This window comes from Trachinotus anak, unplaced genomic scaffold, assembly GCF_046630095.1.
Source record: "Trachinotus anak isolate AG129_WGS33_773 ecotype Australia unplaced genomic scaffold, CSIRO_AGI_Tana_v1 ptg000014l, whole genome shotgun sequence".
Taxonomy (NCBI): domain Eukaryota; kingdom Metazoa; phylum Chordata; class Actinopteri; order Carangiformes; family Carangidae; genus Trachinotus; species Trachinotus anak.
The window spans coordinates 5,318,817-5,338,038 of NW_027273865.1; the positions used below are offsets into that span (position 1 = coordinate 5,318,817).

Below are 19,222 nucleotides of genomic sequence, written 5' to 3' on the forward strand. Positions count from 1 at the left end.
CATAGAAAGTAAGCGAAAAGTTCCATCATTAAGAAATAAGTACTCTTCAGAGATTTGTCTCTTTTTTTTTTTTCTTTTTAAGTCCTAGACATTCTTTCAACAGCGTTGTTGGTCTCATTTGGGTTGTAAACATTAGTTACAGTGCCTAGCTTCATTCACCTGGCTGGCTGTGTAGCGTCTTTCAAGAGAATTGGTCAATCAATACTATCAATCAACTGATCGAGAGGAATTGGTCAGTAGTCAATCAATTATACAAGGAATTTGTCATGGAAGGACATGATCGTCTTTGGGCTCAGTTAGGGGCAACAGGACACCAGTGAGAGACCGGAGAACAGACTGAACAGTAGATCTATATAAGACACCCTGAGAATCACAACTACGTCTCTTTCATCTGTCATCCCTTCTTCCTATCCTTGCTCTTCCTCTATCTCTCCTTCTATGGAACGATCATAGTCAGGTGGGCGTGGCCTCGGCGATTGAGGAAGATGGTTGGTTGGTAGGTTGGTTTGTTGTGGCGGAAACCGGTTGCCATGCAACTGGCTCCTCAGTGGTTGGCATGGAGACAGGTTAAGGTGGATTCTGACCTGGTAAGGTAGTATGCAGCACGTACAGTAGTATGAACAGTAGAATGTAACACACAGCTCTGGGGAAAAATACCTGAATTTGAAATGGCTTCAAATGATGCAGAAGAAAAATAACAGGAACAAGTGCTCCTCGTGCTTAGATTAGAGGGTCAGTTCACCAAAACTGCAAAATACGTTAGGACTTAACCTGTGGTATCTAGTTATGCAGATTTGATTTATATCACCATATCCCCAAAGTGGGATTTTGTTATTGGTGCACAAAGTATTTTCAAGCTTTCATTGGAACTACTTTCTACAGGCAAAATAGTCCCAATAAAAACTGTTCTCAGTGGAGTCTGTGGTTTGGCAAGAGTAGCGGGGACGCTGTTTCCAGAGAGAGAGGTTGCTGCTGAGGCAGATATGTCAGCGCCTGGACAAACAAACACTTTTATTACTTACTTTACTGTTACTACTTTATTAGGGTGAACTGGCCCTTTAAAATCAAACTTGAGGTATACTTTTTTTTTTTAAACTTAAGGAGCGCTTTGTTTCTTTTGTAACAATTTAATAATCTCAAAGGTGAAAAGCTTGACATACTGATAAAACAAAACCAAGCGCACCTCAAGCTTGAAAACTTGCACATTCTAGATGAGTATTCATCCCCAGATCTGTCAGCATGTAACAGCAGATTGTGACAGTAGTATGTTATCGATGGAGAACATCACATGGGGCTGACGTGGTGTGCAGCAAAGGATGGCGCAGGGGAAGGCGGTAGTGGTGGACAGTGATTGGTTGATTTGGTTGGTCAGGTGACTGAAGGGGTTATGGACAATCGAGTTGAGTCAGATCACATGATGAGGGTTTGCAGCTATAACGTCAGGAAGTTCCATCAGGAGGTATGGAAGCCTGACAGGTTTTAGCTTTTGGTGGACACTGGACAGAACACCCACCCCGAACCCTGCCCTCACAGAGCCAACGAGCACACACACACACACACACACATGCACGCACACGCACACACACGTAAACAGACACTCATTCATACACAAGTAAGCTGGCAGACACAGGGACTCACGCACACACGCAAACACACACATGTACCATATTTTGCATAGACACACACAAATAAACACACAGGTTTGTTAACTTACACTCACGCATATATTCATGACAAACACACATTTGTTCCCATATTTCACACAAACGCACCTTGACTCACACAAACATACACTTTTGCCCACCCCCAGACTTGCGATGTGTTACTGTGATGATGCAGAGTGTGGTGGAAGGTGAAGAATAAGACAACGGAAGACAGGTGATGCTAAAATGAACATTTATAATGACTGCTGTTGCTGTCGCAAAATAAGAATCCTTAAAAAAAGACCTCATATATATTAGCACTAGATTGCCCACTTCACTGGTAATCCACAAGTCAAGAAACACAACTCACTAGGTTTTTTTTCTCTTTACAAACACAATGCTACAATTACATTAAATATTCAATACTCTTTAAGTCAGTTAATGAATGTTGTTAAAAGCAATCACTAAAATACTAAAAATAAAAACAAAACAATAATAATATTAATTCACCTTTTTCCAGTCGTTCCCTTTTTCTTGTTGCGTTGTTATTTATTAATAGTATAATAATAATAGTCTGAGAAATAAATAGCTCATGTGGTGTTCTCAGGGCAATGGGGCAGGCAGCATAAATCAAGAGTGGAGCTCAGAGCAATGCGATGAAATGGTGGAGTCTAATCACACGCAGTCACTTTAATACTTTCAAAATGTCTCTGATATAGAGGCGATGTATGGAGATATGCACACGTTTGGTTCTGCAGGTAGCAGGATGGTTGAGTGGCACCTGCAGAGGTTAATCATCTCTAAACTATCATTCTATGTTATGTAAACTAGGACTGTATTGCACAAAAGTTAGCAGCTCAGCTTCCTCATTTTGTAGCCCGGGAGGAGCTTTTTATTCATTTTATTTATTTATTTATTTTATTTTTTTGAATTTTCTTCCGTCCACCTCCCTGGGGTTTTTCTCCAACCTGGAGGAGCCGAGTCGAGCCGTTTTCCACGATGATATGTTTCTAACACGATCCAAGCATTTTCAATAACTATGGCTTGATGATAAAAGATACTAGTGCCACTACAACTCACTGTTAGGAAAACATCAACAAATGTACAAAAACAAGCCTACGTTGAGAATGGCTCGGACTACTTCCCAAGGTTAGTATTATTATTCGATGAGCACAGTTATCTACGTTTGCTAGCCAACATGGAAGCTAAACAGCGAATACAGTAGGTAAATCAACACTAATAACAACAGCACAGGTTAACACAGTAGAACTAGCATAGCCGATTATACAGGCAGACCTAACTATCGGATACAGAGGATGAAAAGTGTAAAATGATCGTCTACCGCGTCCACTAGTTCCTCTTTATGCTGCCGGCCCCTTTTCTGCTCAACACTTCTCTCTTTACAGCTCAGCAAAAATCTGACAAAAATATTTACAATGAGAGAGAAAAAAAATGAAATTGTGGAGAAACAGTTGTTTAGTGTTTTTTCTTTTTTTTTTTTGTTTGTCTGCATTTCTTTTTTTGGATGTTTTTTTTTTCTTCCTTTCATATGTTTTTTTTTTGTTCTTTTTTGACTTATATCTCAGAGAATTGTCCCCAATGATGAGCAACAAACAAACAAACAAAAAATCCAATCATATCAGCTAGCATTGCACAGTCTCAGAGAGGTTTTGGGGATGGAATGGAGAGTTATCGTCCAAACAGTTGGATGAACACAGAAGGGGGGTAGGAGGAGGAAGAAGGTCAATAAAGTTCATGAGGGGGTGAAAGTTCAAAAAGTTCAAGAAGACAGAGGATGGCTGCGCAGCTGACGGTAAACACTCCCCACACCACCGCACGGGGGCGGTGCGTGTGTCGGCGTGCGTGGTTTGGATGTTAAACGACAACAAAAAAAATCATCATTAGAAAATGGAGTTTTTGAATCTTTCCCATCGAGAAAAATCAAATGGAGCGAGAGCGAGAGAGGGAGGAGGAGGGGAGGGGAGGGGAGAGGGGTAGAGAGAGAAAAGGTGAGGGGGGGTAGAAAGAAGGGGAGGTGAGGAGAGTGAAAGGTGCCCCCAACACTATGGCACACAATCAATGAAGTCCCACAGGCTGAAGAGATGACAGAATTAGGAAAGCAGCTGGCATGAGCGGTTTTTTTAGGTAGGTTGAGAGGCAGGACAGTAGGTAGGTAGCCAACCTGCAGAGGGGTTAATCCTTGTCGGGTTTAGCTCTGTGGGGGGTGGTGAGGAGGAGGAGGAGGAGGAGGTGGTGGTGGTGGGGGGCAAGGTGCTGTTCAGTTGAGGCGTCATGAGCGACATCATGTTATGAGGGCGGAGCATGCTGGCTTCATGGGTGCTTCCAGGATGGATGTCCGACACACAAGAACAACTCAAAGAAACGCTTGGAATGGTTGTTGTTGTTGTTGTTGTTGTTGTTGTTGTCTTTTTTTTTTGTTTTGTATTTTTTTTTTTCCTCTCTGTTCTATTTTGGCACTCGAGAGAAGAGACTTGTGGGAGGCGGAGGAGGAAAGTGTGTGTATGTTTGGGCGAGGAGGAGCAGTGGGTAGTGAAAGTGCAAAAAAGAGGGCATGGAAAAGTGTGTGTGTGTGTCTGTGTGTGTGTGTTTGTGTGTGCGTGTGTGTGTGTGGGAGGGGTAAACAGGCTACACACAGAAATGGCATTTTGTTAAAACTGGTCTAGGTTAGACAGAGCATACAGTACAAATCAAAACCAGGAAAAAAAAAATCAACAGAGAACGAGAAGAAGGAACAGAAAAACAGTGATATGACAAATGCAGTCTACAGTTGCTGGTGCTTCGATGGGGCCCGAGTTGGGGGAGGAAGGGGGGGTGGAAAAGGGGGGAGCGCGGGGTCCCATAATATGTCTCAGAGGGTGTCTGAAGAGGTGGGAGGGTCAGTGGTGGTGGGTGTGGGTGAGAGTGGGTTTGAGCTTGTGGAGGTGGGTGGGGCGAGGCAGAAAACAAGATCTGAGGACTTCATGTTGAAGAGCCACACACCCACTGAGAAGCAATGAGGTCACCTGGCGAGCAGGTGAGAGTTAAGTTTGCATTCCTCTACGCATCACAAGAAAATAAAAAGAAAACAACATGACTAGCCGGCTACGTTGCAACACAGACACCACGAGCACGGAGCCGGCCTAAAGCAGACAAACTCAGAGAGAGGGAGAGAGAGGAGCATGCACATTGAAATACACTGCTGAACAAACACCTACAACAAGGCTGCACATCTACAGTAGTCTCGCACACTGACCCCCACCTCAGCTCAGCCTGCCATGTACAGTAACAGCAGAGGCTTTTAGTGCAAACATGTCGCTGAGAGCAATAATGGAAATTTTCGTTGGAGCTTTTGCAGGAAGCGGGCCATTTCCCATGACAACGTGTGTCAGGATACAAAACATGACCACACTGAAAATCATCTGGTTTCTGGTTGCATAATAAAGAATGAGAGCGGGAGAGTGGTGGGTGGACTTTGGCAATTTCTTTTTGTTTTTGTTTTTGTTTTTTTGACACTGACTCCAATAAAGTGTCTAATTGAACTGAACAGGAAATAGAAGAGAGAGAGAGAGAGGGGGCAGGATCAGGGTTCAAAACATTACCTCTTTGAAAACACACTGGCGATGTTCAGTGTTGTTTCTCTCCCCAAGATCAGAGCCTTGGATTGCATATTAAGGGAGTGAAAACACAAGCTGTCCCAAATTTGAGGCACCCGAGGGAGACTGAGAGTGCAGCAGACTAACTGTGTGTGTGTGTGTGTGTGTGTGTTTCTGGGATTTGTAGGTGAGGGAGGGGTGTTTTCACCTCTCTTTCTCACACACTGTCTCCCTTTATGAATCTCTCCATGCTCTAAGTCATATTTGAGGTCAGTAAGGTGCATATCAATGACAAGACAAGCCAGAGCTCAGAGGGTGGGGGTGGGGGGTGGGGGGTAAAAAGGACAGACAACAGAGTAATACTGAGGGCTCGACACAGCGCGTTGGGGGTTAGTAGTGTTAGAGTACAAAAACACACGAAAACACACATAAGCCTCTACTGCACGTCAATGGTCAGAGGAGTGATATGCAAACTTATGCAGAGGTGAGTACATTCATGGACAATCTCAGTCTTTATTTGAAATTAAATCCTGATATTTTTTTTTTCCTTTCTAAAATTAGGTAGCAACTGAGAAAGTTTTTAGTACAAGCTCGCTCAGCAAGTAGCAAAATAGTCTTAGGTTTGTTCGAGAGTTTTGTTCGTTTTCCTCTGAGGAAGGTGAGACAACTTAACGACAACATATTCATTGTGTTATAACATTGAAATCAAACATTTTGTTCGCCTGCAGTCCCTGGACCAGGACTGAACGTGATCGCTTCGAAAAACAACTAACATCTGAACGCGTGTAAAACAATATCAAAATGCTCTACCTTTACCGGCATGCAAAGATTTGTCTCCGAAAAATGAACGACACACACTGCCTAATTTTTTTTTTTTTGTCACTTCTTTTTTGTTTCTTTGATTTTTTTTCCATTTTTTTTGTGTCCGCGCTTCACTTTGATATCATGCAATATAGACGTGCAAAAAAGATAACATCTATTTCCACAAAATACATTTTCATTGTAACTATAAAAGGCTGTATTTAAGAATGCTATCTAGTCACATCTTTTTAGCATCATTATGCTAACCTATCGCTATGTTGATTGGTCTAGCCCCAGAGACATAGTGCTGTTGCATTCTGGGAGGGGTAGCTCCCAGAGGACTGGCTAACACTTGGCTAACATGGTGGTTCCCTCCTCTTGTGGCAGGAACAGAGAGGGGTGAAACAAACTGCTATACTTTGTCTGTTAGTCTACCTAGTTCTTAAAAACTGTCACTGGGACGACTCCCTTCCTATGTAAATTATAAATATGGTTCATTTGGCACTTTTCACATTTTCTTAATATAAAAGTATGTCTCCTCTTATCTAATGTGATTTAAATCAACACATTTACAGCTTCACTCTGTAAAGACCTATTTTGGCACAGGTTTAACTTCAGGTTAGAATTACACTATTATTAACTTATCATCAGCTTATAACAGAGCGTGTATTACGCTGCCACTTGAGACTAGACTCTCCAGCTAAAGGACAGATTTCGATATGTTTTAACCTTGTATTTTTAGTACATCAGTTATTATTAAATAGCAGCATATTCCACAAATTAAAAAATTTTTACTCGTGTAAACCTATTCAGTATCTACAGGTAAATCCAAAAGCTCCTACGGCAGACATAGGATAAAGGACAGGACAAGACGACATGCCACTACGTGTATTGCTTCCAGTAATCATCACATTTTTATCTCCATCACCTAACTTTAAGATAACTAAAGAGATTGGCCGCTGTGTAAAGGACAAACCAAAAAATAAAAAGAAAAAAGAAAAAATATCCCTCTAAAGTTTAATAAATGAGATGAAAAATCAATCTCTCCTGTGTTAATTAAGTCAACTTGCACCTCAACTGCAATGCAGATTTTCCACTGTAAATGTACTGTGCTGCATCCAAAGTAAGTCATCAGAGAAACTTTGACAACAGACTAAACCTACTGTGGTTATGCTAAAGAAGCCCCTTCTGGCTTTCCACACACAACTACACAACTAAGGATGCAATTATTTTCATATCTTTCAATTCAGTATTCTCAATGCTGAATAACTGTTTTAAAAAAATAGTGAATAATGCACGTCACAAGTTCTCAGAACAGTCTACAAACAGCTTGCTTTGACTGACCAACAGTCTGAAGCCCAAACAATTTACAATTATGTCAAACAGATAAAAACAGCAAATCCTCAGAAGATGTGATCAGAAATTCTTCACCTTTTTTGCTTGATAATCAAACAGTAGTCTACCCGCCCAAACTTGACATTAACATGCACTAAACCAAATGGAAAATCACTCACTAAATGCATACAGCACAGTACAGGTCTACAGTGGAACAAAAGCACACCATCCTTCATATGGTCTTTATATGGTTTTTCTGCCACAAAATATCAAACAGAAATCAAGTCAAACCCCATCAATGATCAAATATTCCCTCGCGATATGTGTATGTTTTACGTTTGTGCAGCAAGGTATCCCAAATTAACAATGTTTCTACTCAGTGTCACAAAATAAAACGCACTGACCCAAACTACACATAAGAGTGCTTGTGCACTGTGCCCTGCCAGCCTCAACTATGACTTCCTCTGCAGGTGTGTTTGTTTTCTGATGTTGGTGCATCAGGGCGTCTCCGAGCCTCAGCTGCCCGAGGAGGCAAAGAGAGGAGAGACTCAATCTGTGGTGTTTGTCAGGGCAAGCAGCAGACATGCATTGATCGTAACACCAGACATAGTCACCCATGGAGCGATGTGGTAGGAGGAGAGGGGGTGTCAGGATGGGAGTGCACTGGAGGACTGAGGACGGGTGTGAGGGAGGGTGAGGAGAGTGTGGATGGTGTTAGATGGGAGTAAAGAAGCCTCCTTACCAAGCTGTGGAGATAAACCCTCACTGGCGCTCCAACAGAGAGACACATTCGATAGCACAGTGGAGGATTTTGAGTCGGATTGGTTTCAAAAGAATTATAAAGTATCATAGAGGTGTTCCCTCCCCTCACCAGGCTGTTTAGGTCAATAAATCAAATGCACCCCCTCCTTATTTTTTGGCATTTTACATTCCGTCACACTTCAACTCCTGCTGGACTTAAATATCTGTCCAGGGATTTGCCCATTGGATGTGCAGTATCAATTTCAACTGTTTATGGAAAAGACACAGCTGCAATAGAAAAGTGAATTTAGAATTGGTTCCAGTCTCTTTAATCTGCTGCTGGACACCTAACACTCCCCCAACATCCCGCCCTCAAATTACAAAACACTTGTCCAAGACAACAGCTAAGTAGAATCTAATAGATCTCAACTCTTGACCTCAATTGATTGATCCTCTTCATCGACCTAGTCTCTTTCTCCTCCTTCAGTATTCAGATATGACGTGCATTTCTGGTGAAGTTCTTCATATGCATTCTACATATATTTCATATATGTGTATATTTTTTTTCCCTGCCATACAAAAACCATCCAATCGCGATGCCATTTACAGCACACATCCCTGACCTCATAGGCCGAGAGAACCGTTCCCTCGCTTCACAGTGCATTAAGACAAAAATTCAGTGTACTCCGATTGTAAAAAAAAAAAAAAAAAAAAATTAATAACACAACACAAACAAAAAAATTAACAACAAAAGAAACAACAGCATCTTCAGCAGCCTCCTTGGTCTAAAGTGGGCAGAAAACCTGTTGCCATGGGAGACCTGCAGTTTGCCAGAGGCAGAAACAAGCTCAACTCGCTGGACATCTCTCTCTGCCCTTTACCTCATCGGCAGTCAAACGGTTGCTTGATAAGGGCAAAGATCAGTGAGGCTATTTATCTCTTGTACTGATATCCATGCTGCCTAAAAAGAGCAAATCTGCAAGCGAGGCTTGCAGATTCAGCAGCGGACTCCAGACGAACAACGTTTCAGTGTTTCCTCTTACTCCATATTTGCATTTCTCAGTAGTACGTAGTGAGTCTTAAGTGCTCTTGCTTGATCTAAGTCTGTGGTTCAGGTTCATCTAAAGGGTTTGGAAGACCACAGGCTGAGCAGCAGCAGTAGTTCATCTGAGAATTAGTCTCAGGTCAACTCAATTATTTATTTCAGTTACAATTTTACATTGTAAGCAAACTGTAACTGGCATTTTACTACAGACATAACAGAGCGGGGATATTTTGGAGCATGAGCTAAGATAGCCGAGCATGACAACCAGGCGTTTCAGGTTAATATAGCTGCTAAAACGCTGCACTGCAGCCTGTGGTGTGAGTGGTTTACACATATTATCTTGCTAATCTAGAGGTCTCACTGCAGTCTGCATCATAGATATGGTGAATTCCCTTTTCTAGCACCAAATATGGCATTATAGTGTTTTGTTTCAGTGTGTGTGTGTGCGCATGTGTGTGTGTGTGTGTGTGTGTATGTTCCCTGTTCTGCTCTTTGACTGGATATATAAAGTGATCCTTCACTGTAATGATCCTAATGCCTGGGGCGGCTTTCTTACTGGACTTAAATAAGACATATATTACACTATGTGACATTACTATTCATCTTCAATCCATTTAAATTAAAACAAAAAGATTCAAATCAAAAATAGTCTCATTTACATTCATGTCAACCTGAATTCACAGATTTTTAAAAAAGAAACAACTGAGCTTTATGTGGGTGAACTCATTAATAAATAATGACGATGGTGATGATTCCTATTGTAATAATCAATGACAATATCATTAATAGAATGATCACAGCAGACTGCAAAAAATGCCATAGATCCTGTGTGTTTGCCGCAGCTTGCACAGTATCACTCTCGTCGTTTCTAGGTTTCGCACTACGTGAGGTCATCAGCGTGCGCCTCGGCATTCTATCTCAAACACTAGAGCCGCGTATGAAGGTGGGGGGCTGCTACGTGTCGTAACGCCCCTGCGGCGCTGCACTGCTTGTGGGATACATCACAGGGTGTACAGGGAGGGTGTGCAAATGAAGAAACGCCCAGCTGATTTCCTTCCCCCATGCCCCTCCCCCAGTTTCACCTCACCCTTCCTTTATGTCCCAGAAAAGGGGGGAGGAGGAGGGAGGTGAGATCGTAGGCAGGGTCAGAGAGGGGGAGAGAATAAAAAGTGTTTGGGGGGGGAGTCGAGGGTGTTTCTTCCCTCACACACCAGGCTGAAGTTTGCAGTCTTGCTCATTATAAAACCCCTGTAAAAGGGGGGGAGGGGCAGGGCACAGGGACAAGTAGTGAGAGGGGCTTTGGGGGGAGGTGGGGAGAGGGGCTTAAGGGCAAATCAAAACTAGAAGAAAAACAAAAACCCTACGGGAGGATGACGGGTGTAGGCTGCAGGGGGAGGGAAGGGTAAGGGTTGTTTCCATAAGGGATTTTGGGTTGGGGAGGTGGAGGGTTGTACCCTGTAAATGCCAACCCTCCCCCTCTCCGTGCCCCTGCCCTTCCCTCCATCCCCCCACTTCCTGTAGCCTCCCAGGCAGTCGGCCTGTCTACATGGCATTCAGCTTTGTCCACATAATACACAAACGAACAAACAGACAGCTTAATTTACTAAACAAAACAAAACAAAAAACAATAAAACAAAACAATAAAAAATCCCGAAAGGTCAAGACGTTAAGTAATAAAACCTTATTTACATTTTACACATTTTTTTCTTGGTTTTTCAGCGTGATAACTCGCTCCTTCTCCCTCCTCGTCTTCTCAGCACATTTTTGCTTCGCGTCAAAAACTTTTTTTTTTTTAATAGAGAATACTGAAAACACGCAGAAGAAAACGGCGCGGACGATTCCTTCCAACATTCTTGCTCTCCTCTCCTTTTTCCATTCTCACTCTCACTTTTTTTATACTCCTCCCCCAAGCCCCCACTCTTTTTTTCCTCTTTTCCTCCTCGTTTCTTATTGGCTGTCAGGTTTAGCCCACTTTCTGTGGGTTGGTGGCGCGTACCCCCTGCTCGTAGGTGATTCGCTGGCTGATCAGGTACTGTGCGGCCTGTGTGGCGGCCTGGGAACCCGTGATGGTCACCTTCCTGTTCCGAGTTCCAGGGATGAACTCGCCTTTCTTGGAGATCTGGATCCTGGCACCGGTCAGCTCCTGGTACTCCACTAGCGTCTTCCCTCCTTTTCCCAAGATGGCTCCCACCAGGTTTTCCGGCACCGCGATCTCGACCACTTCCTTTGCTCCTTCTGCTAGCTTCTCTGTAGCCAATAGAGATGATGCTACCAGTGGTGATGCAGCGCTTAAGTAGCCGTTGGTGGCCCCTGTGGCGGCAGCCAGGGATCCCAGGGAGAACCCTCCGAGACCGGCTGCTGGGTGAGCTGCGCTGGTGGATGCATCGCTGGCGTAGGATGCTAACAAATTAGCGGCGGCGGCGGCTGCTGGGTTAGCATTAGCTGCTACAGCGGCTAACACCCCTGAGGCTGCAGCGGGGTTCAGCCCCAGGCCGAGGGAGTTGGTGTTGTAGCCGTAGCTGGCCAGAGTGTTGAGTGCAGAGGTGATGGCCAGCAGGTCATTGCCTGAGAGGCTGGACATGGTGGTCGGGAAGGCCCCAACCCCTGCCAGGCCAGCCTGGCCGAGCAGAGACGAGGCCGTGGCTGCCGCAGCAGCTGCCGCAGCCGGCATGACCTCGGTTGAGTTGGCGTATGGGGAGCCAGTGGGGTTGGAGTTGGCGACGGGCCCTGTGATGTTGGAGTAGGAGATGTTGAGGCAGGAGGAGCTCTGTGGATCCTCCTGGATCTTCTGGACAATGATCTCCACAGCTTTGCGGTTCTGCTCAGGCTCCCCACTGATGGTGACCACACGCTCCTGCAGGTTGATGCCCTCTGGCTTTTGGGATAGCTGGACCCACGCCCCGGACTGCTCCATCACTGCCTTGACTGTAGCTCCACCTTTACCGATGATCAACCCCGCCGTACTGTTGGGGACAATCAGCTTGGCCTGGTGAAGAGAAAAAAAATCACAGGTTATTGATCTGTAACGGAAGTTTTATCATCATCATATTAAATCTACTTAAGCTCACACAAAATATAAATAAGCACCTGTGCATCACATGAATTACCTGAACATCAAAACACAAATGAGAGATGTGTTCCTTTACAATACAGTATACAACCTCTCTTAAATTCAAAATACACAGTGCAGTTACAACATTATGAACTAAATTTTTTTCATTTTTAGTTGATTTTTTGGGCAGTTTTTATGCCTACATTTGATAATGAAAGTGTGCCCATATGGTGTGCGCCCTAAACACTCCACCATCGGGATGCCCCATGTGATGGAGCTCGTTGATGAAAATCGTCAGTCTGTCACTTAAAACATATAAAATTGTAAAATGGTGCCGACATCGTTCAGCTCAAGGGCAGACTTTAAAGACAAGGTCCGCCATGAAAGGGACTTTGTCAGGAACTGCTTTTCAGAGGTGTCCTCGAGAAGGATGGGAGACAAAAAGAGCCAGAGAAAGGAAGCAGAGAGAAAGTCTGAACCACGTTTGAATACAGAGAGAGCAACAAGGATAGAGTTCCTGATGTACTCTGTGTGTGTGTGTGTGTGTGTGTGTGTGTGTGTGTGTGAGTGTGTGTGTGGGTCTGCGTGTCAGCAGTGTAATGACGTCCTGTAGGAGAAAGAACTGAGACAGACACACAACATCACCGACCAGCACCTGAACACATAACGAAGAGACACTTTCTCTCTCATTTCTTTGGTACATAACAGAAAGAAAAGAGGAGAGAGAGATAAAGTGTGAGTAGGTGAGAGAACAGGAGACAAAGAGGTAGAGCGAGGTAAACAGAGTGGGAGGGAAGGATGGATGAGAGAGAGCGAGAGAGAGAGAGGGAGGAATTCTAAAGAGGCTACTTGTGTGAAAAAAAATAACATTGACTCCCAGGGGTCAGCGTTGCCATGGAAACACAGCTCCAGCATTCAAAGGGTAGTGAAAGGGAGTGAGGCGATGACACACACATACACTCATGCACACACACACACGTACACACACTCTCCATGTCCTCACACAGCACAGTATATTTCATTTCACATATTTTCATGTACAAATGGTGAATTATTGTTACTATACTATTATATATGTACATATATCATATACACCACACACTAATGTATCAGTTTATGAATGAAATGATGCACAGCATGCAAATGACGTGCAATGAATGAGACATATATGTCAAATGTTTAATCTAAAAGAAAAAATCTTGTTCTCTCGTTTTATCTGACCAACAATGGAAAGATTTCCAGTTTACAATGATATAAAACAAGAAAAGCTGTCTGAGAAGCTGGAAACATTTTTTTTTTCTTGACAAAAATGAATGAGACAATTAATTGATTAATTAAAAGAGGTTGGGGTCATTTTCATTTCCAAAACATTAAATAATTTTAATATTATTATCAGGGGGGTTACATGGCAACAATTTTAAATGAGAGATTTAACTATTTAATTATTTTGTGTTGAGTGACAACGAACAGTTTGAGTTTGGTTAAGTAGCATCATCAGTATTTCTTGCAGGAAAATGAGAAAATTCTCAGGCAGATCAGTTTAACAAACACTGTGTGCACAAACCCTGACACACAATCCAATAAACTGCAGTTTTGCCCACTGAAGTTGAACTTCTCATATCTACTCTATATTTCACCTGTTCCATCAGATAACATACACACAGCTCAGATGTCTGCAGGTCTGGTCTGAGCTCTGAAGGAACCCGGTGTGTGCAGCTTCACTGCTGCTCCGTGGACGTAGGCAGTGGGCAGATGCAATACTCTGCTGCAGCACTGACCTCCGCGTACAATGAAACGTTTCAGACACAATACTCAACAAGAAAACTTTTGTTGCTACCTGTTGAAACCAAAATACAAACAAAATGATAGAAATTGTTTCTCTGACGTCTTTCACAAACAAGGACACCTTCGGGAGATGTTATCGATTTCTGCTGCACATTAGCCTCCCAGCAGATGCATGTGTGTGTGCGCGAGTACCACGCTTTCCCCTCTTAGCATTGATTCCACTCTGCAGAGCAACTCTCGACAAAGCTTCTACAGCTCCCTGCCTGAACGACAAATATTCATACTGCGAGCAGGAAGACAGAGTGTGGGCTGGAGAGAGAAGAGGAGGGGAGGACTGAACAGATAAAAAGAGTTGGCCTTGATAAAGAAAAGAGGATGATAACATGAAAGAGAAAGAGAGGAAGGGAGAGAGGGGGTGATCGATTGAACAAACTGAGAGAAAAGAGGAACTTATGTGCCATTTTTTTGTTTGTTTTCTGTCTGAGAAAAGGATCAAAAGGAAAAAGAAAAAAAAATCCAGAGTGAGAGGGATCAATTCAGCGTACAATAGAAAAATGCCAAGGCTCTTCCAATTGCCTTCCCTGCTCCCCCCTCCCACCCACCCCTTTGCTGGAGTTTTAAGCCGAACATCATCTGCGCGGCGGCGGCCTTGATGCAGCGGTTTGTTACCATGCTGCACAGCTTGCTCTCTGCACCACAGCTTTCTGGGAGGCGGAAGATGAATTTACATAGAAATAGAAAATTAGGCGGGAGCCGATAATACGGGTGACTTCAAACCTGCAGACAGTGTCGCATATTCACTTCTCACTGCTTCAAGTTGAATATTAGAATTATCTTTCCCCGTGAGTGTTTGTTTGTGAGCTGTCGCTGTGTCTCTTTGTGGGATTAACAGGTGTTAGGTTGTGTTTTTTTCTTTTGTTCATTTCTCATTTCTTTCAGAACAAGTGGAAGTTTGTCATCTGTTTCTATTGATTGGTGGGTTGTTAGTGTGAGGCACGTACACAGCGAGGCTCCTTCAACACACCTGTTTACGTCCTGCTGCTATCAGACGCTCTGCTACAATCTGCAGGCCTTTGTAGATTAATGAGAAGAGCAAAGTGCTAACAGAGTGTGAACACTGCTGAGGCTGAGCCACTTTATTTTCTCTTGAGCTCCATCCTCAACTTACCTCTAATATCAGAAAGCACTAAGGGCTGAGGACATGTCTGAAATCACACTGCTAATAGGAATGTTTGTCTTATATTGATTTATATAATCAGATTGTCATATTTACTGTATGGAGTCAAATAGATGTTCAAACCAATTAAATTAGTCTCACTGCATTTCATGAGAGCAAACTGATCAAATTTGTAATAACTGATGCCATTCATTCAAATAGAAAGGAACATTTTATAAACTCAAACACAATAAGTTCAACCCATCACAATATAATGTCAGTGAACGTTTAACAATAATACCGAATTATTAGCTCATACTCTTCACCAGTCCATTATTTTAATGACAAAATTGGTTTGAAATGATATGTTATATGTAAGTGTGTTGGTCGAGATCAGCAACAAAATATAGACATTGATTCAAGTGCAGGAGTTTATGAGAAGACAGCGAACATGTAGTGTAGTGAAAATGCCCTAACTGGCACTGGAACAGTTTTTGTTTGTTTTTTTTCTCCTTCAGACATATATATATACTGTAGTTTACTGTAATTTTACAGAGATTCAAGGGTGATATGATAAGTTGGAGATCAACTTATAACATGAGAAATTCAAATCTAATCTTAAATCACTGCTGTTTGTCTTGTTTGTTGTTATGATCTGATGACCGAATGTTAAACGCACATTAAAAAAAAAAAATTGTCTTTCTATGATATACATAGTTTTATGCATCTGGTCCCTGGTTTTGCCTTTCCGCCAAACTCCATTAAAATTTGCACATTTTAAAGACATCCAGAAAGGCAGCCTCTGTATATCATTCACTCCGGTTTTCCATGTGGTAACCACTCCTCTGTGCTGGATGATCGCTGATGACATTCTTTTGTACATTCACACTGTTTACTAAACATATGTGAACCAATATTCTCATTTTTTGGGTGTAGTTTGGATAAAAGACTCCAATAGATGGAAACATTCATACAGAGATTCCTCTTTTCACCTTGATCTCCAGCCTGTGATTACAGCAGGGCGTCAGTTGGAACTGTAAAAGGTTTGCAAACTGTTTGCCAATGAAAAATATCTCCACTTAGTGCTCGTCACTGCCTGAAATTTCATTTGGAAGTCTAATTTTGCATCGGAAAACGTTCCAGCACGTTTTTGTTCAAGTGGCAACGTTTTCAGAAGGGTTGTTTTCGCAGCGAGGAGATGAGGGGGCGGTGGGGGGTAAAATTGGAGACAAGGGATAAAAGAAGTAAGTGACAAGCAGCGAGGGAGGGAGCCGAAAAGATTTTACCCATGAGCCCTTTCATCCTCTGCACTCTGCACTGAAACATTCTCTCTCTTTCACACACACACACACACACAGTGTTGGTGTAGAAGTGGGAGGATAAACAGTGGCGTACAGCGATGTCTGATCCCTCCTGGCGCTAATGATCACATCTACCATCTTCATATCCAACTGATTCTCTGCTAATGAGGTTCTCCGTTCGCCTCCACTCCTCCTCCGCCTGCTCTGCTTTCTTTCCTCACGTATGTCTCTTTCCATATCACCGTTTCTCTCTCCTTCCATCTCATTTTTGTGGGTTTATAGAGGTTTTAGACCTCTCATTCCATGTATAGCTACATAAATCTGCATACTCTGTCTCTCCTCACCTGGTGCATCATAGTGTTTTTTTTGTTTGTTTTTTTTTTCACATCTTCCATTGCATTGCAGTCTTTCATTCCTTTCTATTTTCTCTATTCAGTAAAACCAAACCTCTTCTTACAAGGTCAAAACACACACACACACACACACACACACACACACACAGATCACGCACACACACGCGTGTGCAATCCGTTCCCAATCTGAAGGGCATTTTTAATGTGAAATCATCATCTTCATCCTGGTTTTATTTAGCTGACGCTGTTAGTTCGGCTCTCTCTAATGGCCGACTCAGCCACACAGCCTCCTACCTTCCCACAATCCTCTGCTCCCAGCACCTTTCTGCAGAGCTGCCACAAAGAAGAAGATTATGTGACAGTTGGCAGCATGCAGGCACTCGCTCCTACAGTGATGGCTCTTTCATGTTTTTTTTTTCCTTTCCCTCAGCTGCTCTGGTTTAAGGGTTTAAGTTTTTTATTTTTATTTTTTTTTTCTCTTATCTCTGGTGTCTCCCTTTCTGTTTTATTAGAATTATTTTTTTCATATCTGCTTGGAAAAACTATTTCATAGGGGAGAGGAGAGGAGAGGAGGTGAGGTGAGGAGAGAGAGGAGAGGATGTGAGGAGAGGAGAGGAGAGGAAGGGTTTGGCCTCCATCCAGCTGCTGACTAGAACATCCTGTTGCTGCAGCTGCTGGGCTGAGGTCATAGGTCAAAGCCAATCTCCTGTTCATGAATACACTCAGGCGAACTGTGTGAAGGAGCAAGGATGGGAAGTGTTGACTTCAGCAGGGTTGCCAGCTTAGCAGATAAGCCCAAATCAATGTCAACAGCAGAGTGGGGAGATTTGATTCAGAAGAAACTTGGAACCAGTTCAGAATCCGACTGTTGGTGGTTTACGAAGGGCAAAGTTGATGACAGCTTATACATTGAACAGTCTTTGATTTAAAGTTTTATTTAGTCATTTCTCAGACTCAACAGTTAGGCCACTACAGACTAAGTCTAATGAACTTTGTCAATTGCTGAGGTTTAGAGCCTCATCCAGCTCAGCCACAAGTTTTGCTCTGCTCATTCTGGTCTGACGAGATTCAGCCAGCCTGTTGTCAGCGGACACAGGAGCCTGGATCAGCCTTTAAACGGTGTGATCTGATTTCCAAAATTCAAAAGACAGCGCTGCAGGTTGTTGTCATCATCTATAAGAGAAAGTTCAGTCGCGTATAGGCAGCTGTACTCTCTTCATTCTGTGACCTTGCCACATTACAACATCCTCCCTGCCCTCAGCAGAGACGGCTGACATGAAGAACCTCATGCTCTTTCTCTCTCTCTCTCTCTTTCTCTAAACTCATCCTCTGATGATGAACAGACCAGATAAGAGAAGATGGTCCTCAGTGATCAAGTAGATTGAGGAGAGCTGCTCTACAATGTTGCTGCAGAGTTTCCCTGTTGCTGTGAAGCAGACAGACAGAGGCCGAGGGAGCATATGTTCTGCTTTGCTCTATCAAAGCATGCAAGTCATTTTGTGTATCTGTGGATGTGTGTATGTGTGTGTCTGCTTGTGTGTGTGTTTTGCATAGATAAGTCGTAGTGATAAGCTAACAGGGTCCTGAGGTTATCGAAGCACGGAAATCTGAGAGAACAATGTCTCATTTAACAAACCAGGAAGCAAGCAAGACACACACACACACACACACACACACACACACACAATCCCACACACATGCACCATGTTATGGTAGATTGTTGGGGTTTAACCTTGACGTGCAGATGTATTAACCCACAGCTTCTCTGGTCTTTGTCCCTTCTTTCTGTGTTGTGTTGTGAAAAACGAAATCTGAGCAGAACAAGCAAACGTCGGCATTGACAGAAACATGTTATCATTCACGCAAAGCTGAAAATATTTCAGTGGGTGAGGCATCATGTTTGTTGAATAAGTAATTGCACAAGCTCAACACAATTCAGTGTTTTACTGGTGAACATAAAAAGTTTTCCCAAAAACCTGAGTTGCCGGAGCTGGTTAAAATATGGCCACCATGAGCTGATACACAAAAAACAGGACCTTCAGGGGATTAAACCAGAGTTGTGTTATTGTTTTCAAAAAATCCATGAACACAGCTAAATTGCAAGTAAATCTGAAAGGTTTTAATTATCCAAACATTTGCATAAAAGAGAGAAAAAAAACTGATATTTTTTGATTTTGTGAGATAAGATTTGTTAAATAGCTTTTAGTGTAGTTTGACTCTTTCTGCACACAAACTTTTAAAGGTCCCATATTTTATATTTATCCAGTGTTTTATTTTAATTGATATCCATAAGAAGATATATTTGTGGTTTTAAGAACCAAAAACCACCTCAGTGTAGTTTAACATCTCCTCTCTCAGGCTTCTCTCTGGAGCTCTAGTAACAACAGGTCAATGAGCCAATCAGCAGAGAGGATCTG

The 19,222-nt window shown here is 42.8% G+C and overlaps 1 protein-coding gene across 1 annotated transcript in view; it reads right to left on the reverse strand.

Moving 5' to 3' along the window:
• Window positions 1-1,879: 1,879 nt before the first annotated feature.
• Window positions 1,880-19,222, reverse strand: part of nova2 (NOVA alternative splicing regulator 2) — an 84,630-nt gene continuing 67,287 nt past the window's right edge. Inside the window, exon 5 of the mRNA XM_071495788.1 lies at window positions 1,880-12,144. Within this exon, the coding sequence (XP_071351889.1) occupies window positions 11,122-12,144 (1,023 nt within the window). The 3' untranslated portion in view covers window positions 1,880-11,121. The remainder of the gene's footprint in view (window positions 12,145-19,222) is intronic.